Source organism: Xiphias gladius, chromosome 12 (assembly GCF_016859285.1).
Source record: "Xiphias gladius isolate SHS-SW01 ecotype Sanya breed wild chromosome 12, ASM1685928v1, whole genome shotgun sequence".
NCBI lineage: Eukaryota > Metazoa > Chordata > Actinopteri > Istiophoriformes > Xiphiidae > Xiphias > Xiphias gladius.
In genome coordinates, this window is record NC_053411.1 from 13,629,697 (window position 1) to 13,656,339 (window position 26,643).

General features: G+C 41.7%; 1 protein-coding gene and 1 long non-coding RNA gene across 10 annotated transcripts in view; one reads left to right on the top strand and one right to left on the bottom strand.

The window, feature by feature from the left end:
- Positions 1–288: 288 nt before the first annotated feature.
- On the top strand, positions 289–4,750 carry LOC120797190. The gene is made up of 3 exons (XR_005708467.1): positions 289–333; positions 4,258–4,370; positions 4,661–4,750. It is a non-coding gene; the product is annotated as an uncharacterized LOC120797190 (long non-coding RNA).
- clcn3 (chloride channel 3) overlaps positions 4,717–26,643 on the bottom strand; it is a 40,818-nt gene continuing 18,891 nt past the window's right edge. For 5 of the 9 annotated variants that reach the window (XM_040140581.1, XM_040140582.1, XM_040140577.1 and 2 more), the window contains 13 exons: positions 21,240–21,400; positions 19,977–20,076; positions 18,895–19,082; positions 17,665–17,787; positions 15,784–15,990; positions 15,510–15,590; positions 15,142–15,394; positions 14,479–14,771; positions 14,186–14,372; positions 12,885–13,283; positions 12,385–12,601; positions 10,784–10,859; positions 4,717–4,922 (listed from right to left, as the gene is read on the bottom strand). In XM_040140581.1, the coding sequence (XP_039996515.1) occupies positions 4,740–4,922; positions 10,784–10,859; positions 12,385–12,601; positions 12,885–13,283; positions 14,186–14,372; positions 14,479–14,771; positions 15,142–15,394; positions 15,510–15,590; positions 15,784–15,990; positions 17,665–17,787; positions 18,895–19,082; positions 19,977–20,076; positions 21,240–21,386 (2,454 nt within the window). In that variant the 5' untranslated portion in view covers positions 21,387–21,400 and the 3' untranslated portion in view covers positions 4,717–4,739. Of the gene's footprint in view, positions 4,923–9,045; positions 9,084–10,783; positions 10,860–12,384; positions 12,602–12,884; positions 13,284–14,185; positions 14,373–14,478; positions 14,772–15,141; positions 15,395–15,509; positions 15,591–15,783; positions 15,991–17,664; positions 17,788–18,894; positions 19,083–19,976; positions 20,077–21,239; positions 21,401–26,643 lie in introns of all 9 variants that reach the window. The other 4 variants (XM_040140579.1, XM_040140585.1, XM_040140580.1 and 1 more) reach the window with 3 other exon arrangements.

Consider the following 26,643-nt stretch of genomic DNA (forward strand, 5'->3'; position numbering starts at 1 on the left):
ACTTAAACACTGTTACATCTACTATTATGACTTTTAAGAGTAGAGCTGAAAAAGGTTAGTCCATTGATCAATTGGCCTATTGGCAGCAGAAAATTAGTCTTCAACTATCCTGATGACCGATTAGCTTTTGAGAAGCTCGATCCAGCTTTTCAAATCTGAGGTTTTTCCGCTTTTCTCCGTTGTACACTGAGTATCTTGGCTTGAACTGTTGATCGGACAAAACCGACATCAAATGATTTGCTTTGTCCGACCAACAGGTGCCTTGCGCAATGGCACACTTTTCTGATAGACCCAATGACTAACCTAGGGAACGATCAACAGCGAAATCAACCGGTAAGAGTTTACTTTGCTTTTTCCTGCAATCGTCTTTTTAAAATGTCATTTCTTAGCATCAATGAAAAATAGGACAGTTCCTCCAAAACTGTTGAATGTTAGGACGATACGGAGCCGGTTAAGATTATGCACAACATATAAAAACTGTTGAGTTGAAGGAAGTCTGAGCTCCTGAGCTACGTTTGGACGTAACTTTAGTATCTCCGAATCAGGTTTTGAGAAGGGGGACGCGGAGGAAGAGTCCATCGTGAATAAACGCCCTTAGATCCGCCTAGGAATCATAGAGAAAAGCGGCTCCTTGCAACTCCAGAACCTGCCTAACAACCATCGCATCATCAAGTCATTTTAAGTATCAAAGCAAGACGGCGATGGTCGTCACAGGAAGACCCAACGGCCAGTCCGCCCTACTCTACTGGTGCCAGTTCACCAAAATGGAAATACGGGCTGCGGAGGGAGGCGGGGAACTGTAGTTCCAAAACACGAGGGTACGCGGTCGTCTCCCAAATGAAGGTAGGACACGGAGCGGCAGCAGGAAGGACTAAACATTTCAGCGCGTCAGACTTCGAAACCCCAAGTGGAAGAAGTGGATCACCGTGAAAACGAGCGTGTTCTGGTCATTCTGTCCCCAGGATAAATGAAGTGTTTCCCCGACGCCCCGGTGCTGTCACTGAACAACTACAACGAACTCGTTTCTCCGCTTTCGTGCGTCCAATTCCAAGAATTCAGCCTCGTGGTGCGTTACAAGCACGTCGGCCACTAGCACGGCCGCGAACATTTAACACTGCGAGTCTGCGTCTGCGTGTTGTTTTTGTAGCCGATTGTTTGTTCCCCATAAGGCAGAAGCAGAGGAAGTTTAATGAAGTGAGCAGGTGAACAAAACAAAAAAAAAGAAAACTTGACAAAAACCGTCTCCACTCAAAGTCCACTTACTCCGTTGTTTGGGAGCTTCTGAGCCCATCACACAGTCCTCACGAGCAGATCAAGTTTAGTCGTCTTTGTCACGGGATTATTCAAACTTCTTTCCCCTGTTGGCTTAGAATTTGAGTTTGACAGTTCATTTTTGACCTTAGAAACCCGCGGCAAACTGAGATCACTACGTCTGCTGATGAAGATCGTGTGATAGGGTTGAAAGCTCCAGATCGAGCAAAAAATTGGACATTTGCTGGAAATTATTTTAGTCGAAAGATTATTTATATATTTAAATCTTTCTATAGAACATATTTTTTTTTCATAAAGATAAACCTTATTTTTAAATAATGTATATTTTTCAAGGTAAGGTATAAAAAATTGTTTAAATTTTGGAACTGGCACAGAAACTTGGATATCTTATTAGCACCAATATTGAAATTTTTTTTAAAATAATACTTGCCAAGAAACGCAGGTTTTAAAAAAGGAACCGAGTGAGGAAGAACCTGTCCAGCGTGAACCTTTTTTTCCTTTTAATTTAAAACAAAATTTAATCTTTACATATTTTGTTTTAAATGTACAATCAAACAATCAATGTAATCATACATAAAATTCTTCATAATAATGCACAACTCTATCGACACTACGCATAAATTAAAAAAAAAAAAAGGAAAAAACATCAAGATCAATATGAAATACAATGTTAGGCAACACCACTGGTTAACAAAGACGATGCTCTGCTCCCTGTCAACCCACGGCAGGACAGTCACTGCAACGGAAAGACGTACACAGGATGAATCCCACCTTCCTCCCTCACTCGCTCACTCACACTCACACTCACAGACACACACACACACACACACACACACACACACTCACGTCTACCGCCACTCTACAGGTAAGGTGCCATCTCCCCATCGCATCATTTCCCTTCATGGTTTGTACTTTAAAAGGATCACAACATGCTCTGAGGACAAAGTGGGGTGGGGGGGTTAGTGGGAGTAGCAGGCTCCTCGTTGGGGTTTCAGGATAAAAGACGGGCGTGAGAAGCCGTAAAAACCTTTGCCAGGCACTTGGCAGATGTAGCAGGATTGGACAAGCGAGACTGAGCACTACCTGCTGTAACCAAAAGCAGTGAGCAGACGCCGCCAGATGTTTCCGTTTTTGTTTGATCTTAATGGTTTTGAGATGATTGACAGGATTTGATTTCCAGAGCTTTTGACCATATAAAAACAGTCATGTGGATGTTTCAACTTTCCATTATCAACACTTTAAGAATTTCTCAAGTATTTTGGCTGAAAAGTTCGTGTAGTTAAGTACAAACGCTCAAACATTGAGTGGAGATTATTTTATTAACTATATCAAACTAAATTAAATTTATGCTTTAACTTGTGAAATTATAGAAATTATGAGCAAATACAGCGTCGCTCTGTTAACAACTCGTTTGGGACGTCTGAACGCGTCACAGGTCCAAACTGTTGGGAACCGCTGAGCGAACTAATCATTTTCTAATCTACGTGCGTGTCTGCGGGGAGGAGCCGAGTTCGAACAGTATCTGCTGACTGATTAGCGGGTTTTAACCTGGTGGGCTTTCTGTTTCACAGGGTTGTATCGAGTTTGGGTGAAATATTTAGGTTTTTAACTCAAATGTCAAGTTTTTGTTTTTTTTTTTAAAGCAGAAAATGCCTAACATTTGCTGCTTTAAATGAGCAAATCCAGCTGGATTTGCTCATTTTTTTAAAAAAAGTTTTATGTGATTAGAAAAGGATTATTTTTGGGTTTTGGTTAAAGATGTCCCCTTGGGTTGTTTATTTGAAATTGGGCTTGATTAATTGAAAAAAAAAAAGATTTTAATTGAAAATTGACTTGAAAAGTTCAAAACCACTTCTTGAACCTCAATTTAATGGCCCGGTTTTGTTTGAACATTTATCCACTATTTCTTGCTTTATGGTTTTAAAGCACAATGTAGCGTCAATCACAGTTTTCCAAAAACTATCTGAACGTCCACCTATGTGGCACACAATGTAGATTAAAACAAACACAGCTGCTAGCTTAAGGTGCAAAATAGATCAAACATCTCTTAATATTGTGAAATATTTAGCTTTTTAATGTTTGTGTTAAAGAATAAAACAGAGTTTTTGTTGTGTAAAGTAAGATTCATGCTTCCAAAGTTGGATGGAGTGTATCTGTCAGGGCTTTTTAGAGAATTCGCTTGGTGTTTGAACACATACCATGTTATTTCCCAAAGACCTGGAGGGATTTCAGCAAAAAGAACACAAGAAGTCACCACGTAGCATTCTCGCCATCATTCTCCTCCTCCTCCAATTTCAACCGATTCACTTAAAACAAGTGCGGATTTCCAGTTTTGTTTTGCTTCAAGCCATAAAAAGTTAATTGATTTTAGCAAGATCACTAGTTTAAAAGTCGTAACAAGAGTTATAGTTTGAGAAGAAAAAGGAAATTTGATTTATTTTTTTTTTCCCCCTGTAACAAGAGTCAACAGTAGAACTCAACCCGGACACTTTTTCCTTTTTTTCCGTTTTTCTCTTTACATACACACTCGACCCGCCTTCACTTTGATTGAATGGACGGCACACACAAACACACACACACGCGCGCGCGCACACAGCTCAACCTGGCTCAGACATGAACACTCTCAGAGATTTTACTTTTTCACCTTTTTCCTTCTAAAAGGGAACATTTTTTGTTCTTGAAATACAGTACCCATCTATGCCTCTCTACTCGCTCTCAGGACACACACACACACACACACACACTCGCGCTCGTTAAAGCATTTACACCTAACATCCTCTCAGTTCCCAAGGTAACCTGGCCGGAATGTTGTCGAGCTAAGGACACACACGCACCCACATGTTCTCACACACACTTAGTTCACAGGTAAACAATGTATTTTCTGGAGGACGGACAGGTCTGGTGTGTGTGTGTGTGTGTGTGTGTGTGTGTGGGTTGTAGGAAAGGGATTTTTTTTGTGTGTTTTTTTTTTGTTTTGTTTACGAGAGCCTGGAGGTTTCAAGGTCCCTCATCGCGTCCGTCATCGGCGGTTCATTCTGACCATTGACCCCAGCCAGGCGAGGCCCCCCCACCGCGACCTCAGCAGAGACATGAAGAGGGTGAGGCACGTGAAGAGTGCAAATGGGTGTATCTTTACAGGTTAGGGAGTCGTTTGGGTGTGTGTGTGTGTGCGTGCGTGCAGAGAGAGAGCATGCATGTTTGAGGTGTCTGCAAGCGCAAAAGTGTGTGTGTGTGTGTGTGTGTGTGTGTGTGTGTGTATACGTGTGTAAAAAGTGCATTCCTCGTGTGTGTGCACGCCTGCAACCCGTGACCTCCTTGTGTCCTCAGCAGCCAGAATGATAATAACAAAGTCTTTCTGTCATTGTCTTTTCCCTCTCATGGCCGTAAGTCTCTGGGGGCCACAGTCAGTCGGCGAGGTTCAGGGTCTACAAAGCTGAAAACTAAGAAGAGAAAACGTGATCCGAATGTCAGAGATTGGAGCCGTCCAGGAGGCGCACTTCCTCCTCCTCCTCCTCGCTGTCGTCTCCCCCTCCCACCCGGCCGTCCTGGAAGGAGCGGATCAGTTGAACATGATGGACTCGGGATCTTGGTTTGCCATTTGAGCCATGTGACGAAGGATATCTTTTTTTGTGATAATACCAAGAAGCCGCCTGCAGGGGGAGACAAAGCAGAGGAGGAACGAGACAAAAAAAAAAAAAAAAAAGAGGTTTAGAAAAGTGTGGAAGGTGGTGGTGGCTTGTAGTGAGGGAGAGAAAACAACATCGTGTTTTTGTTGGCTAACGCCAAGGAAGTGTTCATTCAGGGCGAAGCGCGTGATCTGAATTTGATTCAATTTTGGTTTATTGGATATGAGTTATTAAGTCAATGTCTGGAGCCAACAAAAACACGAGTCCCTGAGGAAGCAAAAGTCAGCAAGAGGAGAGGAGAGGGTGAGTAACCAGAGGGGAAAAAAAAGAGATGAAAGCAGGTCAGACAACAGCAGCCGGCTACCCACGTCAGAACGGGGTGTCGTTTCGGACACTGCCTCGGCTGGTTTTAGGTTATCGGTCCAAAAAGAAGCTGGTGAGAAGAGGGACAAAACTGGATCCTACAGGGAAGATGGGAAATGCTGAACAGGATGTGGTGAAAAGTTAAAACCTGTGAGGAGGAGGAGGAGAAGAGGAGACATGTCCCTGTCACAGGAGTCTGAAATCATTTGAGAAGATGGACGCTGAGATGGGGAATTCAGTTTGGTCTTTTGATTTTCCAGGATGTCCCACTTATATTTAACGGGAACTTATCGATCTCCGGCTTTTGTTCTTTGGCTTTGTTTGCGCACCTGAACACAACAGCTGATCGGAAGTGATATGAAACCACATAGTACACTTGGATTGAGCAAATGCGTTAAGAATATGATTCACTGTTTAAAAAAACTAGGTTGAAAAGTTCTTTTTCAAGGTAACAAGTGGACAAAAACAACACTTGCTCCTATATTTTTTATATATTTCTATATTCTTTTTGAAAATAACTAATAATCTAACTTTTATGAGAAGCTTTGACATCATCTCCTTAAATTTATTTAACAAGCTGTCTTATATGAATGTCTTTGATTCCCTTTCTTTTAATTGTAGTTAAAATGTATGTAAAGTGCTTTGCCCAAGTGTCTGATTTGTGCTATATAAATAAAGTCGCCTTGTCTTAATAATCGATTGATCGTTTCAGTCATTTATCAGCAAAAACAGTGGGAAAAAAATTCTGCCATTTCTCAGGTTTCACCTTCTAAGATGCGAGTACTTCCTGCCTCTCATTGTCATATATGATAATCAACTGAACACCTTTGGGTTTTGGATTGTTGGTCGGACAAAAGACATTTGGAAGATGTCACCTTGGGCTGTGGAAAGTTGTGATTGGCATTTTTCCCACCATTATTTTATCACCTTCAACAGACTACCAATTAAATAGATCTGAGGATTAATCTAATGATTGATAAGCTGAGCTAAACCTGTTAGCTTCCATTAAAATCGCAGTGGGAATGAGTTTTACAATAGTGCCATTATTTTTGTGTATATCACTTTCAGGTGACTCAGCAGTTCATGTGTCTTACTTGCCTACATGGCTGACCACCCCAACGCTTAGTGGACTTGCTCTGCTGCGTTAATTAATACATGGTTGCTTCAAATTGACCTCCTCAGTTTGTCAGATGATCCCTTGCCCTCTTTTTTTTCCTGCATCTAAGCTGAATCGAGGCAACTGTGGCGCTTCCTAAATGTGATTACGGGGAAGCCTCAGAACAGCCCGGTGCGCTTCCGATGACCTCTGGCAGCGTTAAGCGATGTCTACAAAACACAGCAGCTGGGGTTAGACTAAACCAGAGGTGCACTTTAGACCGCAGCGTCTGACAACCAGGCAATAGGGTTTAAGATAAAATGTGATTTAGTTCCACGCAAACGCAATTTTAAACCTGTTTTAAACCACAATCGAACTGATGGCAGAGCAACAGCTCCCATTGTGATTTTACAGTGTAAGACCAGCAGAGACCACTTAAACAGGATCATCTTATCAGTGTTTTCATTTAACTCGTGGGACAGAGCTGCTTCCTCCTCCTCCTCCTCTTCTCCTTCATGTTTTTGAGCTCCTTTACCCGATAGACCCAACTAACCAGGTCTGGAACTGACGTAGCTCCTGACAAGTTACCGAGTATTGAGTCAGTCAGGATTATTCCCGCTGATCCAAAAGCACACATCTTAGACTCGACCAATTATAAAAGGGCTTTGATTTCACAGCTATTTAAACGTTACAAATGACCACAAAGTTGTGAATCTTGTGCTCTTGAATTTAACCATGAATGCAGTCTGAGGTCAGGTGAAGAGAAGCATCTGAGGGATTAAAAACAGCTGAAAGTGGTGAGTAGAAGCTGTCCATCTGCTACAGAGCTAAAAGAGTGCAGAGCTGGGTCCAAAACGTTTAGTGCGCTTCGTTTTAATACTGCCAGGTGGAACACAAGGAGTTCACGTATTCATAATTAAACATTCAGCTCCATTTGAACCCTGGAGAGTCGAATAAAGTTTGACCAAAAATGAGCGGAAACAAACATTTGAACCCAGGTCTGAGGGAGAGGAGCGGAGACGACCTGTGGTGGGATTAGAGCGACAGCTACTGAGCAGCAGGAGGCATGAAACACTGGTGAGGTGTCACATAGATTGGACAGGGGTTTCCCAAGAGCTGCCGAGGTCTGCAACTGTCTTGTTCATTTTCTGACAAAGCGAAACGAACGCCGACAGTTGTAGACACTTGGGATACCAGGTACACATAAAAAGGGTATCGGGGACGAAGGGTCGGGGGAATTGAAAGCAGTGTTCCTTGTAAGTCAGCGGTGTCCAGTCCTTTTTAATGTTTTTATTCCAGGTAATGACTGGAAACTCTGAGCAGAACGTGAAATTATTGGGGTTTTTGAAAATGCCTTTTTAAATGCTGCGTAGAACTAAATTTAGAACCAATTTATAGTACAAAATAAAGCTGTAAGAGTACAAAGTGGAAAGAAAGAAATTCCCTGCAGACAGAAAGTACAATTGTGCTAAACGCTACAACGCTTTTAATTGAATACTCAAGGTTTACCCTCATTGTGCTTCCACTGAGGTCAACTCCTGCTTCAGCTAAAGATTTTCCAACATTTCCCAGGATGACTCTGCAGCCATCAGACACCAGGTGCGACCGGCTGAATTCATGAACATGTCGGCCCAGAGAGGAAAGGAGTTTTGCATGGGCCTTTTGAGTGTGGCATCCAAGTGAGAATGTGACAGAGGTGCAAAATAATTCCTCAAGGAAGAAAGCTGGTTATTTTTTAGATCAGTGGTTCCCAAAAAGAAGCTGTTAATGAGAAAAAAAACAAACAAACATATTTTTGGTACGACTTTTCTTTTTTTCTTGGGAAATTCGTTTTTTTGGTTTAACCTTATGTGTGTACTACTACACAGTGCTTTACATGCTGTTTCATCATACAGAGACGGATTAATAATGCTGGTCAAAAAAAATATGAATTGTTTATCTAAACTTCAATCAGTTTTCCATGTATCTGTACTGTGTGCATGTGTTAGAGTGCTGTATCACTCAAAGCCTCGGGTCGTTGTATATTTTGATGATTGTGATGAAGCAGTGTTGAATTCGTTCCTCATGCCGACGCTGATATAACACTTTCTTCATCACATACGTTTACGAGCTAAGTTTGGTGTCACTAGCACAAACATTTGTGTTTTTTTCTTTCTTACTAAGGACGATCCCTGTTTTTCGGAACCTACATGTTGCCAGTGGAACATAAGCCTATGCGCAACTTTAGTCATTGAGTGTGAGGTTTTCAAAAAACACTTTTCTTTGTTACCTTTTGGTTTTATAAAGCCAAATGCGCGTCACTGTTTTCCCTATTTTTGGAACATAAATCTGTTGACTCTCTCTTGAAATTGGACAGGACACAGCTGGCTCACAGGAAACACTGGGAAGTCACGGGATTAGTACTTACTTCATCAAGGTAGTGTTATCACACCACGCTAACTGGCTAGGTCACTACAGCACTACTAGTACCAATCAACACAACAAGGTCACTGCACCACACCGCACCTCACTACCACTACAGAATGAGGGAAAACACGGGAATGAATCTAATCACGACAGATCTTCTCCCCTCCTTTTTAAAAATAAATTCCAGCCTTAAAGAAAAAAAAAAAAAAAAAAAAAAAAAAAATTAACAAAAAACAATTAAAACAACAGCGGCCCGCTTTCCCAAGGCGGCTGGCTACTCGCCAAGTGGTTGTTAAGGCGACGGGTCAGATGTCGTCAATCTGTGGAGACCCAGGGCGACACGGCGGGGTCAAGTGGGTGACGGGTTTAAAAAAAAGAAAACAAAAAGAAAAGAGGATAAAGCAGTCGTTAATGAGGACAGAGAACCGAAGGTGGGTGAATATTTTCAAAATGAAATGAACGACTACTGTTGTGAAAAAGGAAGATGGGAAACAAACAACAGGCACCGTGGTTACGTGACTGCAGACATGCTGAGAAATTATACCCAGTGTTGAATGTCTGACTGGTTCTACGGTGTGTAATCACAGTTCTGCCAGAAACACATCTAAGCTTTGTAGTTACTATACAACAGAAAACCTATATATATATATATATAAAAAAACACTCTTATGAAGGTGCTAGCATGACGCGGCTGAGACAGCACCAGGCAGGGCTACAGTAGGTACGACTGTAGCTTAACAGGGATGAGCCGCAAAGCTGCACTCTGGGAATCCGGCGAGCGTCATTCAGACATGTAATCTGTAACACCGCTGGCTTCATCTATCTGTTCAACTAATGGTTTTTTTTAAGGCATTCAAACGCAGAATAATGGATCAAATAAGGGTCAATAAGGTTTTGAGCTCGTGAAATGGTCTTGAGAAATAGCTTTAAAGCCTGTGGTTGTATATTGTCAATATTATCTTGTATTTTTTAATTGATTAATCCATCCCTCCATTTTCTGACGCTTATCCAGGTCCGTGTCAAATGAAATAAAATCAAATTTTAATCAAACGAATTTTAAGACTTCTCAATACCTTCTAAGGCCTTTTTAGTGATTTTTAAGCTTTTTTGGGCCCAGCGACCCTGTAGACGGATCTGACATTAGAGGTCCTCTACAGCCTATTAAAATTGGCTCAGTCGCAGTGTTTCATGGTTCATCAAAGATCATTCTTCATCATTCTCATCCTTTTCTGGAGCCCCGCCGGGTCAGCGGTTTCGCTGATGGATCTGTTGACATGCGAGCTCAGTAGCTGTTAGGATTTACTCATTAGCTGTTTTTAGGTCTTCTCACCCATGTTGGCTTAAAAGTGGATTTTTGACCTTCGTTTGGTTGAAAGCTTTGTATATACAAGACGATAAATTAAATGGGTTTATTTTTTAAGCCTTCATGTTAATACAACGACACTTCATTCAGACCTGAACAGTGATGGAAATTTTACGGAAATGTTACAGAGTCCCACCTAGTAAGAGTGCTGTCACAGCTTTTGCGGGAAGAAAAAAAAACCCAAAAAACTCGGGGTTAATAAAAAAATTCTATCGTCATGTTAAAATTGCCAGCGCATTTACGTAATGAAGTACATGTCTGAAAGGAGCTCTAAAGTGACGATGGTGACAGTTCCCATAGGAGGTCCAACATTACAGGACCCACAAAACACAAGAAGGCCATTCTACATGGTGTCTCCTAAAGTGCAACAGCTACCAGCGATGAAGATGGAGTTGGAGAAAGTCTATCTACAGATGTTTTTCTACGATGAACGACTTAATTAGAGGGTGAATCCACACCAACCAAACTAACCCACGAACAACAGAGTGCGAACAGTAAGAAAGAAGAAGAGAAGGAGGGCTCAGTGTTTAGCTGGGAACTGTCAACAGCCTTTCACGCTAAGTTTCATGCATCCCTCCTAAGAGGCGGAGGCTAAGAGACAGTTGCAAAAGTGTGTGTGGGGGGGGGTCACATGTGTAAAGGGGTGGGGCTAGTCACCAGGGGCTCCATGTGTTGCTTGAGCTCTTCCAGATGCTCTAATATATTCTTCTTTGTGATGATGCCCAACACAATCCTGAAACACACACCCGTTACTCGGTAAACTGCCCAAAAACAAAAACATCAACAAAAAAAAAACCAACAAAGAAAGACAGAGAGAGAACAGACAGCAGCAGCACAAAAAACAAACATAACAGGATGTAACTTAAAATATTAAACAGATAACGCAGTGTTAACATAAAATATACCTCAAAATTACAACATTCAATTAAAACAAAAACAACAAAACTTGACAAAACGTCATGTTATAAATTAATTTCACATGTGTTATGAGGGGTAGTATGTAACTCATCTAATAAAATATTATGACTATAGAATATTAAGAATTTATGCTATCAAATATGTAAATTATATAAAATGTAGTGTAAGAAAAAGTTGAATCAAGTATAAGTCTGGTGATATTCTATAATTTTTCTTGATGTCAGCAAATCCAATGAAAGGACCAAACATCTAACATGGTCACCCTAGTTTATTTTAAACCTGATCCCAAATACACGGTTCTGGTGTCAAATACTCACTAAAGCACCAAATGTGTATTAATCTCCAGCTTAAAATATTCCCCAACAAATGCACTATTTACTGTGTGAGTAACGTTTGATTAAAAACAACAGTGCCCAGCCGTTTTAGGAAATTGATGAACCTTTAAAAAGAAAAATAAATCCATATATTTGTGACCTTTTCAAAGACTATTTCTTGAGTAGGAACAAATGGGCTTGAATGCCACAGACAGCGTAGAGAAGTTGTAAAGCACTGAGGGACAAACTGACATTGTTCGTTTCGATCTTTTCATGAGATTTGTTGGCATCCAGGAAAACACAGAGGGACACCAGCGTTGTCCTTTTAAAAAGTTGAACACAAATATGTAAATTGAAAACAAAACACTGCAGGACAGCTCCTCTCTAGCGAAGGCAACAACCGATCTGTGGATCGAGGACTTCATCAGCTGTTGGGCACAACCTATCCTGTAATTCCTCTATCACACCAGCAGGTGGCTCTCTTCAAAACCCAAGTCTGTAATAAATTAGACTGTGCCATCTGACAGTGTGCACCGAAACCGGTCATGAGACATTTGTCATGTACTTCCACTAACTGTAAAAAGAACAAAGCCCGACATTGTTAGAAATTAATGGGTCGAAACCTTATACATTCAGAATTTCTTTATCAACAAGCTTCCCTTCTCAATTTCAGAACCCAAATCGAATGGGTCTCCTAGCTGACTATATTCTCCCAGCACGATACCTGTTATGCAGTTGTAGTTAAGTTTCAGCAGCACAGTCCCTTCTACTGAAGCCGCCTGTTATTGCTCAGTAGGAGGACAAAGGAGCGGTTAGGCGAGGCCATGCAGTTTGCAGGGTAAATCCAGGGATCTGAGAGCCCATGCAACACCAGACAGTGTGTACATGTGTTTGTGCCATGTTTGTCAACCTCAGACGGATCACCTAATAGTAACAGCGTCAAAAAGAAGGATGGAGAAAAGGATTCGCCTCTCTCTTCTTCCAGCCCATCGTCTATCGATCCCCGGCTTTCTATTTCCTACTTACCCGTTGTGGGTGACCAGGCACTGGCGCAGCCCCAGCTTTCTGAAGATGTCCACCACGATCTCCATGGGCGTGTGGTCGGTGACGGTGAAGGGGCTCATGTCCAGGATGGAGCGCAGCTTGAGGGGCCGAGGGCTGTCAGCCGGCAGGGTGGGTGCGTGCTGAGTGAAGTAGACCCTGGAGTTTAACATGATGCCCTCCTGCTTACGACGGGCATTTTCTGATAGGAAGGCAACAAGGAGAAACGGGGGTATGAGAGACATGGAAAAAATAGAGACATACATTATAATCAAAAGACTGTACCTTTGCAACTTCACTTTTTCCCATGCATACGCACACACACTTAACTCATTTTGGTGATTCAGTGTAAAAGTTTATTTGTGGAAACCTTCTAAAAGTGTTTTTGAAAAGCTCGAGGCCCCAGACAGGCCCGGTACCATACATTTTGCACTGGAATGCGCAAGAAACGGTTTTGTCGAAACTGTCTTGCTCTGCAGTGTTACCTATAGCGATAGTGATGTCCCTTCGCAGAGCAAAGCCCACCAGCCTCTGGGACTCCTTGGACACTATCACAGGGAAACCATTATAACTGGTTTCGTTGATGATGCCCTGCAGCTCCTCCACCGTCAGGTCGTCCTGCGTCAGCACTGCTAACGGCGGGTCGCTGCGTCGTGGCCTCATCACCTCCCTGGCCAGCGTGGTGTGTGTGAATTCCTCCTTGGCGTCCAGAAAGGGGTATCCGTTCAGACGGATGTGGGCCTCGTAGATCCCCTCGCGGCCGAACGCGTCCCCCACCCATTTGCTGGTCATGACAGCGGCCATGAGGGGGACGATGTACTCCAACCCGCCTGTCAGCTCAAAGACAATGACAACCAGGGAGACGGTCATACGGGTCACGCCACCTGCGCAGGCGGGAGAGTAAGAAAATAACACGCAGAAGAATATTAGTCACAGCTGAAACAAAAGACTGAGGCAAAAGTCAAAGACCAGACATAAAGCTGCATCAAAAAGTACACGTATAAAGGCCCAGTACACAACCCTGTGTTGCAAAATCATAAATCTTTGTCAAGCATTAGTACTATAAATAATGTTATTTCTCTACTCGTGTCACCTTTGTGGAAACATAATTTTACTTGTAATTAAATATATGTCTTTTTGAAATCAAGTGACCACGACCTGATGCTACATATTTTCATTTGTTTTAGTTTTCTAGGAAACTCTGCACTGGAACGACTATATGCAATTAGATTAATATCCAGACAAAAATCTCCATTTTGTGGATCAATTTGCAAAACGAAAACTCAATCGTTTACACTTATTCTGCAGAGGTACACCTTTTTGGAGAAAATTAAAAACCTTTCGGAGCTGGGGTGAGTGATATGGACGAGATCTCCAATTACGCTGTATGTAATTCTATATCGCAATAGTGATACAGTATGTCTTGAGATGGTTTATTTTATGTAAATTAAATAACGAAACCATTTATTGATAAAATAACGTGGCCTATTTTATGTCTAATGTAGTTAATTAAATACCTGAAAAATCAAGTCATTTATCTCAGAGAAAGTAAAATCAAACATTTAATTGGTTTGCAACATGGCCCAAAATGTCCACAAGCAGATATGAAGAGATAATGGTATAAACAGCGCTCCAAGATATCTGAGAGTTGACAAATTTCTGTAGTATGTTATTGTTTATCATTATGTCCCTCAACCCCTGTTTGAAACGGTAAAACAAACAAGCACTAAATTGAACCGGCTACACACTGTCACTGTAAATATTGCTATATTATCTGCTGACTCACCCAGACATGCCGCAGCCCCCACCATGGCATAGAGCCCTGGAGTGATGCAGTCGGCTCCAACCTCGCACCACTCTTTGAACAGGAACCAGTCATGGTGATAATAGGCCAGCTGCTCCACTGCAATACCAACGATTCGCCCTGCGATCGCCCCGATGGCCATGCTGGGGATGAACAAGCCCGATGGTACCTAGGGATGAGAAACGGGAACTGGTTTTAGTGTTGATAAAGGCATGAAGGGTAAAACACCGGCCCCTGTTTGGGGGGAAAAAAAAAAAAAGACATCGGGGGATCACCTTGAGTCCAAATGTGAATATGGTCATGATTATCTTAAAGATGAGCGCCAGGCAGAGTTGCCACATGGCAGCATAGACGCCGGGCCCCGCCGGCCGGTTGGGGTTGTCGGTGAAGGCCTTACTGCCGTTCATCTGGCTGCGGTACTGGCAGAGCTGCGAGGACTCCAGTGGGCCACAGTCGGTGAACAACTCCTTTATCAACTCACTGGTGTTCTGACGGGTGTATGGGTTCGGGAACGCCACGACAGCTGTGATGGCGGCCACAAGGATCACCTCCAACACTGGGTACTTTCCTGAGGAGAGAGACAACCCAACATGTCAGAACTGTGGGAGGCTTTTAGCATGACGTGCCTCTCACTGGGATCTCAAATCAAAGACTGTTTAGCCAATATTTCAAGCACACTTACTGTAACTATTTCTTAGATGACTCAACTAGTATTTCCAGCTGTGCATGCTATGTAAACAACAAGATTTTTATATGTTCAGTCATTCATGTTTGTTTCATTATGGATTATTCTCACATCTGCTGGCATTTAACGTCTCTCTGCTGGTACAAAAACGCAAAGCTCACAGTGATCTAGACAGCTCCATCTCTTCACATTCACGCACCCGGACTGGCTCAAATATCTCAATCTGAATCCTGAATCAAGTCAGAGTACTTGCCGAAGCGCGTTGACTTGCGCCGCCGGCACCAGGCAATGTTGGCTCGGATGAAGAAGGCTCCCCAGAGGCCTCCAAAAACTCCCAGGAGGATGAAAGGGATGAGCTCAAACAGGTACCACGGTGTGTGGTACTCCACGTAGAACAGCACCAGACGACTGTTACCGAAGGGGTTGATGGATCGCAGCACGAAGGCCGCCACCAGGGCGGCGAAGAAGGAGCGCCACAGCGTCTTAAGGGGGAAGTAGTAGCTTACCTGGAGGAGAGAGAGGAGAGTTTAAAAGATCAGCTGTGAAAAGTTTAATCCATTATCCTGTGATTTTGGAGCACGAAAATTAGGCAACGGAGCAAATTCCGGTCATGTGCTCTACCTCCTCCAAGCTGAAGAGAACTCCTCCTATCGGGGCTCCAAAAGCCACGGACACCCCAGCCGCAGACGCAGCAGAGAGAACCTGAGAGGACAAAAGAAACGCGCCCCAGCTGACATGATGGCTTCTTAAATGCGGTCAAAGCTACAGCTACGTTTACCCTGAAACGTAATCCTATGTCATAATAATAAAACACTGGGGGGTTTAAAAGACAACAAGTAACATATAAGCATTTTCTTCATTGCTGTAATATAAACCTCCATCTCTTCTCTCTCACCTCTCGTTTCTTGGCCTCGTTCTTGCTGTACTTGGGAAAGAGGTAGGAGAAGATGTTCCCACAGCAGCAGGCCACGTGGACCAGGGGGCCCTCTTTCCCCAGGCTGAGGCCGGACGCCACAGCCAGCACTAGAGTAATGGTCTTGATCATCAGGGTCCACTTGCCCAGGTAGCCCCGGATGATAAACCCACTCAGGATGGTCTTGATCTGCGGGGAAAGAGGCGGATAGATGGGAAGAAGGGAAAGATTCAAATGAAGCCGAGCTGTAAGGATACTGGACACCCACTAATGCAGCATGGTTCAGGGTTTGATTCCCACCGAGGTCACCGAGGCGAAAAATGTCTTCATGGCAAAATAAGGTGCTCTTCACAAATGTTAGGTTACATCCTGAAGTCAAAGTCAGTCCTGAGGTGTGATGAGAAACACTGAACGCAGGTTGCATAGAACAACCATCAAAGACCCAACAGTATGTCTAAACAATTAAAATTATTCAAGGAAAATCAATAAAGAGAAGTAAGTCTGGGAGCAGCAGTAGCATGTAGTGTAACTATGGGGTAATTAAACAGGGAGAGGACTTTAGATCTCCTGGAAAACCAAATCTTGTCACTAAGTAACTGAGACCTTTGGTGATAGAAAAATGTAATGTAATTAAAATGTAATTAAATTACACAATAACCTTAAAATAAGTCAATGTCATAGTTTTGCTCTTTTCTTGACACATGGGCTGCAATTCATGATTATTTTCCTTATTAAACAATCCATCGCTTATTGTCTTAGATCGATCGATTAATCATTTAGTCTATGAAAAGTTAAGAAGATATTAAACATAGATGTTATTGTTGTTTTGTCAGTCGACTTATGTACTGTTCTACTTCACGCATTCTATGAAATGCATAGAAACAGTCAAAATCAGTAATTTCCAACTAATTAAAATCAGGAGACAGATGATATCATATATCCTGCCTAGGACTGCAACATGTCTATTTTTTATTGATTTTATTCATCCATTAATTGTATCGTCAATACAATTTCAGAATATAGTGACAGATGCCCATCACAGTTATCCAGAGCCTGAGGTAACGTTTGCTTGTTGTGTTCGACCAAACGCTCCAACCACAAACACTCAATTTACTATGATATAAAACAGAAAAACTGCACTTTTGCTTATTAAATGACTCAATTTATGACTTTAGTAAAGAGCTGACAGAAAATTAGACGAGGGAGAGGTGGATAATGACATGCAACAAAGGTGCCAGGATGGAGTCAAATTGGGGAAAGCACCAGGCAGCAAATTCACTCTCTCTTTCAAATCTTTTCCTTTATTCTCTTAATGTCAAGAAGCTCAAAGTCACGGACTATCACACACTTTCCCCGGCAATGCGGTTCGAGTTTTAAACAATTTCTGAAAGCTCAGAGCGCTCACATGAAAATAGCTTTTTCACTGCGTGGTCAAACTGAATTAACAATTTTTAAGCCACTTCAACACATTAAAGGGGAACCCACAAGCGTGAAAGCACACTGGGTGGATCCCAGAAAGTGCACCTAACCAATTAGACCACCATCATGGAGAATTTGAGGCAACTGCAGAGAGTTACAGACTTTTTATTTCATGTGCTGCTCTTAGTTTCTGACATCCAGAGCAAAATCGATCAAGATGTGAGAAAATGAGAACTGACGGATGAACCAGATCAATAGTCTCCACAAAAGCTTCATCACTCTCTCTGTAAGAGAAAGACACTCTGACACAAGCAGAGATAGCTGGCAAACCTTATTAGTTTCATTAAAAAAATAAAAAAAAAAGTGGCAAATCTTTAACCAAATGAGTCAAGGAGAGGTTTCAGAACAGGCTGTGCACTTTTGTGACGGCACCGTTTTCCTCACCTCAGGGATCCCCGAGCCGCAGGCGTAGGGAGCAAACACCTTCACCAGACAGACAGCCAGGAAGGCGAAGGAAAGAGCCCAGTAGATGTACATGAAGTAGTTCATGATGTAAGAGCCGGGACCCTGCAGGGCGGCGAAAAGAGAGGCGAGCAGGTGAAGTAAAAGAATCAACACCGTGAAATTTACTGGCACCAAATATCATACAGTGTAATGCCTGGATGTGCCTGAGAGCATTGGCCTTCATGCATGTGTGCTGTGCGTGGTAAAGATGTAAAATCATCTGTGTAAACTTGTGTTTCTTTTTCTCCATCCACATCTTTCTTTGCTATGACGAGGGTCCCATTCCTCCCTTTGTCATTGTAACTTCTGCTGCATTCAGCTAATGAGGAAAACATTTTTGGGGGCCACTGTGTCTCAAAGCAACAACCCTTTTTGACACATTAATACTCATCCCACGATTGGGGTCGGTCTACCCAAATGAAAACAAATGGAATATTTTTGATCATTTGTCCCTCGTGATGTTTGGATGTCAAGTTTTTACGGATTTATTTGTCTGTTGAAATGCCAGACTGCTTTGGGGAGGCACTGTATTTTTAAGGAATCAGTTCTACACTGAAGAAATAAAGGTAGATTGGCTGCTGCGCTGAGACTGTGTTTTTAACAGAAATACAGTTTTTACTCACTAATTACTTTTTTGGCTTCTCCTTGCAAATTTTTTTTTTTTTTTTTTGCATTGCTGTTTAGCTAACGTGAATAAAACTCAACAATTCCTGCTTATGTTTTAAATTAAAAGCATACCTGGAAAGCGAAGGGTTGCACCGTTTAAGGTGCCGGAGGGCTTCTTTAATGTGACACATGAAGTGTTAAAAAGCAGCAGAGTGGTGAGTATGGCATGACCATGTTGTACTGATGTAAATAATGTAAATGTGCATTTTACTGAATTTATTAAGACGATAGGTAAACACGAAGGAAGTCTTGAGTTCGAAATAACAGCAAACGGCATCAATAGTGAATTAAAACAGGAGATCAGAAAACAGGGAGGCTTCTTACTAGAGTATAATAAAATATACTTATAAAGGATGGGAAAATAAAAATAAAGGCCTGGTTCCCTCAGAAGTTGATGTAATTAATTAAAATATCTGAGACTTCATGGTAACCTTTGCTATTGAGCAACGGAAAAAATGCTGCCGCAGTGACAGAGGAGCCTCTCATGTGCTTGTGTTAGTCTACCTCGGCCTGCCCTAGTATTAGCTCAGCCCAGCTCTTCCACTGAGGACACTTGTCCCGCTCAGCGAAGGTGGTCTCATTGGACGTCCAGCAGCACTGCTCGTGGTTGAACCACATGGCGCTCAGACACACGCCCTCCTTCAGGTCGTTCATCCAATCAGCAGCAATGTCAATCAAGCCAGCCAAAGCACCTGACAGGAGGAGGAAGAGGAGGAAGGAAAAGAGTGGGCAAAGAAGTGAAGGCAGTGAGGAGAGAGGAAGTGGAAAAAGTGAAAGGTGGTTGTGGGCAGTTAGCTTGCCAGTGATGCTACCAGATTTATATGAGCCTGTCATCAATGTCACTGTACCAAAAGAAAATTCAAAATGAAAAGACTTTGTGCCTTCATCTGTATCCTTCTCCTAAAATCTAGTACTACTCCTGCCAAAGAGCAGGGACATACTACCTAAATATTTACCCATATAAATGCAACATGGAAGGTTTTTTTTAAAACAAATCACTACATGAATATTACTCTAGACTACAAATCTCTACATAAGAAGATAAGACACTTCTCAGAATAAATATTATAACTATATATTTAAACCCCCTCATGGTCTCAAACAACGGAAATCCTTAATTTCACATTCAAGGCCAACATGTTCCAAGTCAGATAAGCCTTTATTAGATGTTTCACAGGCTCGTTTAGGCAGTCAAATGTCAGTCCGTGTCCCAGACCTTTTATGATTTTCAAATAAAATCAACGATTTGGATAGTGGAGTAGTGGAACACTATCAACCCATTTCTCATTTCTCTTCCTTTGTAACATAAACAAAATTTTCACAGCAACTGTACTCTGGCTAGCTGGTCCTCAAAGCCTGGTTGGTTTTCTTTCTTTGGGTGGTCATAAAGAGGCTGAGATTTTTTGGATCAGAGGGCTGAACTCCATCTGGTGAGGAAAGTGTGCTTATGAGAAGTCGGTCAATGAGCGCAAAAGACAGAGAGACCAAGAGGAAGACTGAGGCAAAGCATGTGAACAGTAACCAGCAGAGGAGATAACAGCTGTGTATCTGTGTGTGTTTGTACAGCATGTATGAATGTGTGTTACCTGAGGCCAGGCCGGTGAGCGTCACCACCAGCCACCCAGACCAGGCATCGTACAAGCTCTTTGTGAACTCCCATGCTGATTCCTTTTTCTTACTGTTAATCTGAATACACACAGATTAATAGTAAAAATGCACAAAAAAAAAAATAAAAATCACAAGATACATTAATAATACAGGAAATAAAAAATCACAAGCTTCAGATTTAAGAATATACTATATGCTTTAAGTACTTAGAATGGTAGTGACACAAGTAGGTCAAAGGTTTATAACTACTATTGATAAGTAATTCAGTAATCTACTCTTGTGGCATGATTTCTACTGTTGCTTGAATAAAAAGGTTGATTACACCGTTCCCCGTTCCCCAATGTTGGACAAAGTATTCAAATGGCATTCAAATTCTCAGTTATCATTTCCAGGAGAGCTGCACTAAAACACTTCTAGAAAGCGGGGCAGGGAAATTGAGTCAATATTTGGATGAAAGGGTTGATAGAGAGAGGTGAATACGTGACTGGGAGTTACGAGGCAGAGAGCCAACAGTTTATTGTGTGTCCATTCTTTCTGGTTTATTCGTGACATCTGTACAATTACATTTCTGCACCAGTTCACTCTTGACCTTGGTCTTGGTCTCCAAACTGCTGATGAAGACTCTGAGATGTAGCTGAAAGCTCCAAAAAACAGTGGACCTTGGGAATTTATTTCTCATCAAACTAGATTTCTACAATAACAGACAATCTTAGAAACAGTGGCTGCCTAAATTAATGATAGATTTCAGGTAGAAAACTTCAATTTTTAAATATCTGGCAAAAGGTTTGATAGTAAATTCTTTTTCCTTTTATTGTCTATGGATTAAGTGTTGGTAGTAAATGTAGGCAGGTTGGGCAATTGTCATCCACCGTTAAGCCATTGAGGCTAAAACTGCTGACCCTAACTATCCAGTTCTTCTTTTGCTGCTGCTGCTACGGGAAATGGTGCAGAAAATTACTTCTTGTGCAGCACAGGATTTTTTCAGTGACGCCAGCAAATGTGAAAACTTCATGTGCCGGAATAGGACCAAACCAGAAAAATGTGTCAATTTCAACGTCTAGTTCAAAACAAAACTGTGGAAGAGAAGCTGGGGAGGCAGTGTGATGCGGGAGGAGGATATGACGGCCAATAAAACAGGTATAAACCCTTCTGCCTTCAGACATGGTCTGATGACTTGCCATACGAAAAGTTTTTTTTTTTTTGAAGCATTTGCAAGCCCTTAAGATTTCAGGTATCCTCACCTTCCTGTGCCTCTCGCGGTCCTTGCACTTCTCACGCACCCAGTCGATGGTGTGGAAGTCGTCGTAGGTCCCCACACCAGGGATGGGCTCCTCTAGGAAGTCCAACAGGTGAGTGGTGCTGCTGGCGGCCCCGCCCCCGTTAGACATGGCGTAGTTAGACCCTGAGGAGGAGAAACAGACAGTGAGCCTTCAATTAAACAATACACGATACGATACAGCACATACAAGCCAAATATATACAAACATGTTATTATTGGCCTCAGAATCCAAGTTTTTTACACCGTGTATATGCACACAAATGCTTATTTTACCAGCGAGACCTGTCTGAACTCTATGTTTGTTAAGCTAGGTCCACCTCTGCAATACGGATCAGCAAGAAACAAACACAATCAAATATTTTTACAATGTTAAAACTAAAAAAAAAAGCCTGCAATGTGATATTTTGGCCATGCTGTTCTGCTGCACATCTGATGCTTATAAATGAAAAACAAACAAATCCATCACTGAACGGCCTTGCTGCGGGCTGCGCATCAAAGCTACATCTCATCGATAATCCGGCCCGTGAGAAACACTGCAGAGCTAACCGCACAGTCACCACTGAAATGTAATGAGACCGTTGGAAACAGCTATGCTGAGAAAACCCTGCAGGGCCCGCAGCGCCCGCAATCCATCACCTCACCTGGAGCAAAAACGCTACGGACCTAGTGGAGGTTCACGTGCGCTGCTGAAACATTTGCATGAGCCAACTGCGCTGAAATACCCGAGGGAAATCTTTTATCCACATTTTATACAAACAGTCACACCTACGTCAGAGCATTTGGGGTGAAGTAAGCTGCCTGTGGGTGCCTTGACAGAGCAGATTCTCTCTGCCGGTCTGAGATGCAGATTACTGTGTGTGGGTGGATGTGCGCATGTATGCTGATGGTCTCTAGGCTTTCAAAAAGTCAATCAGCAATCTGCACGAACCAGAGGTGTTACATCTAGAAGTAAATGACGTTTAAAAATGACGTTTTAAATCATATCTAAAAACCTCTAACAGACGCCTTGTTGTGGCTTTTCCTTGGAGCCCTAACTTGGACGTCTGGCAGTTTTATTAACTGGTCTGACTGTATCAGTCTACTGCAGGCTGCAAAACAATGTGATTACTTATAGGGCCAATAACCACGTACAGTCAGTTCAGCAATGACTTCAACATGACTTGGATTAGTCACAGCACATATTAACGATTAAACAAAAAAATACAAAGCGGACATTGTCCGATGCTATTTAAAAGACTGTCTTTATATTTAAAAATAAATTAGTGCAGTGACTTTGCTCATAAGAATGACAGGAGTTATAAAAATCATTCGTTACATCTGATCTGTTCTGGCTGGATGCACAGATTCAACGCGAGAAGGGACAGCAAAACGTACTGGCTGACTCACATCTGCACACACAAGCGCACATGAATGCCCACTTTGTTGACGTAAACAGAGCACGGAAAAGCAGCCTAGAGGGTTATTCTCTCTGACCCTTATCTGGAAAACATCACAAGATTTACATGGACGTCATTTTGTTTTTTCGGCTGATGTGGTTGCATGACAAGAAATTACTCACATTAAAAAAACAAAAACAAAGAAAAAAAGTGAAAAAAGTAACATGTAATAATAGAGTTCTGAGTCAACAATGGGAAAAATAAACATCTTCATAATATTCGATTCCAAATTCAAGTATAAGAGGCCATTTCATTAACTTAAAAATGCACTGTCACATGTCTAATCCGGCAAAAAGTGTGTTCGATAAATTAGGGGGAACCCATCGTCCAACAGCCGAAACTGTCAGAAAAGCTGAGCCCGAGTTTCCTACTTGCGATGACACAAATATCTGATACTTTTTCATCTGCAACACAAAGACGGTACTGTGTGCACCAATGACGAAAGGGAGACACAGAGCAACAGTTAGAGCTTCTGTTTGAGCGTTCGAAGGAACAGAATGGAAAATATGTGCTACCAGTCCAAATAATTATTTGATACATCACAAGCACACGAGTGTTTCTCCTGTCTGTGTACATTCAGCAATATCAGATTAATCTATTTAAACATGGGCGTAATCACTGTGTGTGTTAACGTTAACAGTAGAGTTAAATCTGACCCCGTCAAATGAAACAAAAAAGGACAAAGAGTGCACATACCTCTACTGGGACTGTCTGTGCTACCCGCACAAGGTGAGTGTGTATACGGTCTTACAAAAATGGTTAGAAGCATTACATTCAAAGAAACCGTGGTGCTGTAACTCAGAGTGAAAGGGCAGTTAGAGCATCTTTAGCTTCTGTAACATGACTTATTTCCTCCTGAAATGGAAATACATGGGCAGGTGGTCATTTTAAGAGTATACCGAGAGACAACAAAAATTATCATAGGGACAATTGTAAGAGCTCGAAAGATGTATTTTGTAATTCACTGCGTCTTTAAGAGTAAGTTAGCACAAAAAAAAAGAAAGAAAAAAAAAAAGCATTGTTTCACTGACCACTTCTGGAAAGCTCCTTCAGTCAGAGTTTGACAGATCCCAAACTTTTATCGCTTATTCAACTATTTTACAGGAAAAATTCAACTTCAGAATAAAAAGTAACCAACAAATGAGAATTGGTTTTCTGCTAAAGTGGCACATACAGCAGAGTCGAAAAAGCAAAATATGTTCATTTGCCACCCTGCAGGTCATTTTCTACCGAGTCTGCTCTGTAACAATATGAAACTAAAGTGCCTCCGCACTGCTTTGACTTTGTGTCTCTCACGCTGCTTAAGATAAAGGTGTGAATACAGAAATGTGGGCGAGACTAATACCAACTGAGTGGCAAGCCATGCTTAATACTAAGCCGAGAAAACCTTGTATCCCTCTGAACATTACACGTACACATTCCAGTCCACAATACATATTTTCCTTTATGTCTTTAATCTCCTGAGCACAACTACAACTGCGACAGGGTCATAACTATCAAACAGTGCCACATTCATAGCTGTTAACCCTTTGTGATCAGGATCAAACACCAGAAAATCCCCGACATGGATCTAACCAGGGCCATAAAACAGATCATAAAACTGTCACCAACACATCTGCATCCTTTCCATAGCATTACTACACTGCAACCACTACACATTTACCATTTTCTTAGTAAATGTGCTACACAACTCAATGCACCAGAAAATTCATCCACAACAGTTGAGACAGCTTATGAGCAGTGTAAAGTAGAAGCTGCTTTACATCAAATCACATAAATCTCAATTTAGAATAAAGCCTCTGCAAACTGGCAAAATGTTTTTTTCCCGCAGTAACTGAGACACGAGCAGAGGATAAAGCCTGTTTCCCCAAAGACGTCCCACATTATAAATGTGGACCACGACAGAGTCTTTGAAAGTGCAGCTTATTAGCTTATATCACTTCCTTTGAAGTTTTCATGGGATGTGAGAGAGGAGAAATAAGTCAAAACGCTTTGGTGGGAATTTCTGTAAGAGGCAGGGACAAAATGGCCAAGTACAGCTTCCATCTGACCAGCCGATACATATCCTGTCCCGTTAGGAGAAAGGAAACGTGTAAGCTACTACTGTTGTGGTTGTGGAGTCAGCAGCAGTGAGAGTATAAGGCCCGGCAGGGAGGCTGATGCTATCGTCCTCCATTTTGATTTCGGAGTGACGGCAGCAGTCTGGACTGTTGGGATGGACGGTGTGTGTTTGAGTGAGGGGCAGGTGGGATGGTGATGACTCAGTTGTTGGCTCAATAACAGTAGCAGTCTGATATGGAGGTCTGCTTTTGTAAAGGACCAGTATATGAACTTTTCTGGACCTATCAAAAACAACAAAAAACATTTGTTCTAGTGGGCTTTGTGACTTTGGAACTCCATCTGATTTAAAGGAAATTTTGGTAATGCTTAATTTTATGGCATCCATATTTTCCAGCTAATTTCCTGGAAACGTTCCCCATAATTTCCTGAAAATGAGCTCGTAATTAGCTGTAAATTACTAGGATATTTCCATGAAAGACCTATGCACTTTGGTGTTAATTATTGAGAAAACGTTAGTTGCTACAGTTATTAAGTACCTGCTCATTATATTCAAGTTTTTAAGAAAAAAAATTGTAAATTATATGGCAGTAAGTTAGAAAATGTGCAACACTGAGTAGCTCTGTTTTACAGGTCTGTTCTGTGGAAATTAGGTAAGAATATTTTTGTAAGTACAACTGCTCAGTTTGCGAAATTTTATAGCATGGAGTGTGTTTTATTTGTTGATCAATTTGAAACATAAACCAATGAATTTCTGATTCAGCTGAAAACCATAGGTAGGTATGCAACATAAATTAATATTCAAGTTCAAAGTACAAGGATAATATACATCTTTACTTTATAACTGTAGCACCTAACACTGTCTCCTTTTCACATGTAAACACCATATCCTGGTTTCAGAAAACTGGATAAGCCCTTATCTTGGTTCTGAGAAATGTAAATATCCCAGATGGAGCCATATTCAGGAGGACGATAAATACAACAGAGTCCAGGGCAGCCAAACCGAGTTCATCATTAACTGTCGAGGTAAATCGGGTTGTACAGAAATGAGTGACTTGCTTGGTGTGTAAGAGTTCAAGACAAACCTCCACCTACGCAGGTGTTCAGCAACATGGACAATAACTTATCATGTATACAGGAAGCTGACTAACCAAGTATTTCATGTTCCAAACCAGGATAAGACTCAAAACCAGGATAGTAACGTAGATGTAAATATACTCACTGACATTTACCATTGTTGGGTAATCATCTGTGGGTACTCCTTTTCTCATGGCTCTTTAGTGACTTTAGATTGTAATTTGTGATATTCCATTTATTTCTAATGCCGACCAAGCTAGCCATTATACTAGCTGTCTGAGGCTGAGGTGTTGCGAGTACAGCATTCTAAGTAACTGTTAATTTACTGCTGAGTGAAATGTTAAGTTCTTTTTACTTTTACCCTTGTTCACTGTGTCTATATGCATGATTTACTATGGGAACTTAATGCTGTTCTTTCACTGGTGATACTTTGTTTTGTTCCTGGCATGACGGACAATTTAATGATTCTGACAAAACTGGTGAGTCCAGTTTTCGTGCTTTATTGTATCGTATTCTTAATTTTTTCAATACAGCTCCTGTCTTTAACGTTAATTGGAAGAGTGCTCAGCTTGCTGCATAGTTATGCACTTGTAGGCACAATAAAAAGGTAGAAGAGATGGACTTAGTTAGCGAGGCTTTTTCTCTTTGTAAGAGTTCTTTCCAGAGTTCTTTCCAGAGGATTTAAAACTATATTGGAGAGTTAGTTTTGCTGTAAGAGCAGCGTTACCATAATAACTCTTGCTCTGAAAGGACTGGACAGCCTGTTCCAGTCACTATTTCTTGTGTTCTGAGCAC